General features: G+C 26.4%; 1 protein-coding gene across 1 annotated transcript in view; it reads left to right on the top strand.

Moving 5' to 3' along the window:
• The window catches only part of mRpL19 (mitochondrial ribosomal protein L19), an 11,001-nt gene extending 10,695 nt beyond the window's left edge, over nt 1-306 (top strand). Inside the window, exon 7 of the mRNA XM_086545005.1 lies at nt 1-306. This exon is cut by the window's left edge and continues 110 nt beyond it. Within this exon, the coding sequence (XP_086401131.1) occupies nt 1-11 (11 nt within the window). The 3' untranslated portion in view covers nt 12-306.
• Nucleotides 307-925: the final 619 nt, after the last annotated feature.

Consider the following 925-nt stretch of genomic DNA (forward strand, 5'->3'; position numbering starts at 1 on the left):
CACGGTCTTAATTTACTGATCATGCATAAATAATGTATATAGCCATGTTTTATATATATATATATATATATATATATATATATATATATATATATATATATATATATATATATATATATATATATATATATATATATATTCAGGTAAATTTAATTTTAGTTGAAATTATCTTGAAGTTCCCCTAAAAAATAACAAAACGTTTGATGATGGAATGTTCTGTTTTATAAGTAATGAAGATGTCTACCAGAAGATTATTTAGTGTAAATATGTAAAGCAGTTGTTCATAAATAAATGTTTCCATTAGAAGAGATGTTTCTTTTTATAATCATTATTATTAGTTGTATATATGCATAGATATGTGTGTGCATGCATTCCTGCGTGCGTGTGTGTATTTGTTTGTTTGTTGTGCTTTTCTGTGTCTCTATGTTCGCATGAATATGTATATACTTATATACATGTGTAAAAAGATATATACATAGGTTGGTGAATATACATATGAACACATACATGAAGAAACTAAAAGCAAAGAACATAGGCACTTAACAGAATGCTGAAGTCTTCCACCTGCATTACTGCAACCAAGAGTTTAAGAATTTTGGACCTGAATATTTGTAACTTTACCATAGACTATATCTAATACAAAAAAAAAGAAAGAGAATCAGATCTCAGCTTTTTCTACTGATGTTGAAATAAAAATTTGTAGGGAACAAACACTGACAATTCTTCCTTCTTAATACACCTGAACAGAAGAAAGTAAGTAATATTATCAAATACATATGAAGTAATCAACATCCCAGAAAATTCAAGAGATACTTGTTGAGAAATTCAGTAACAAAATAACAAAAGGTTTATATAGCAAGATTGATTTTTGACATTTCAATGATGCAAACCTCTCCAGACATTTAATCAAGACATCAATAATTAA

The sequence above is a fragment of the Penaeus japonicus genome, unplaced genomic scaffold (assembly GCF_977035675.1).
Source record: "Penaeus japonicus unplaced genomic scaffold, GWHDUDI00000001_assembly GWHDUDI00000016, whole genome shotgun sequence".
NCBI lineage: Eukaryota > Metazoa > Arthropoda > Malacostraca > Decapoda > Penaeidae > Penaeus > Penaeus japonicus.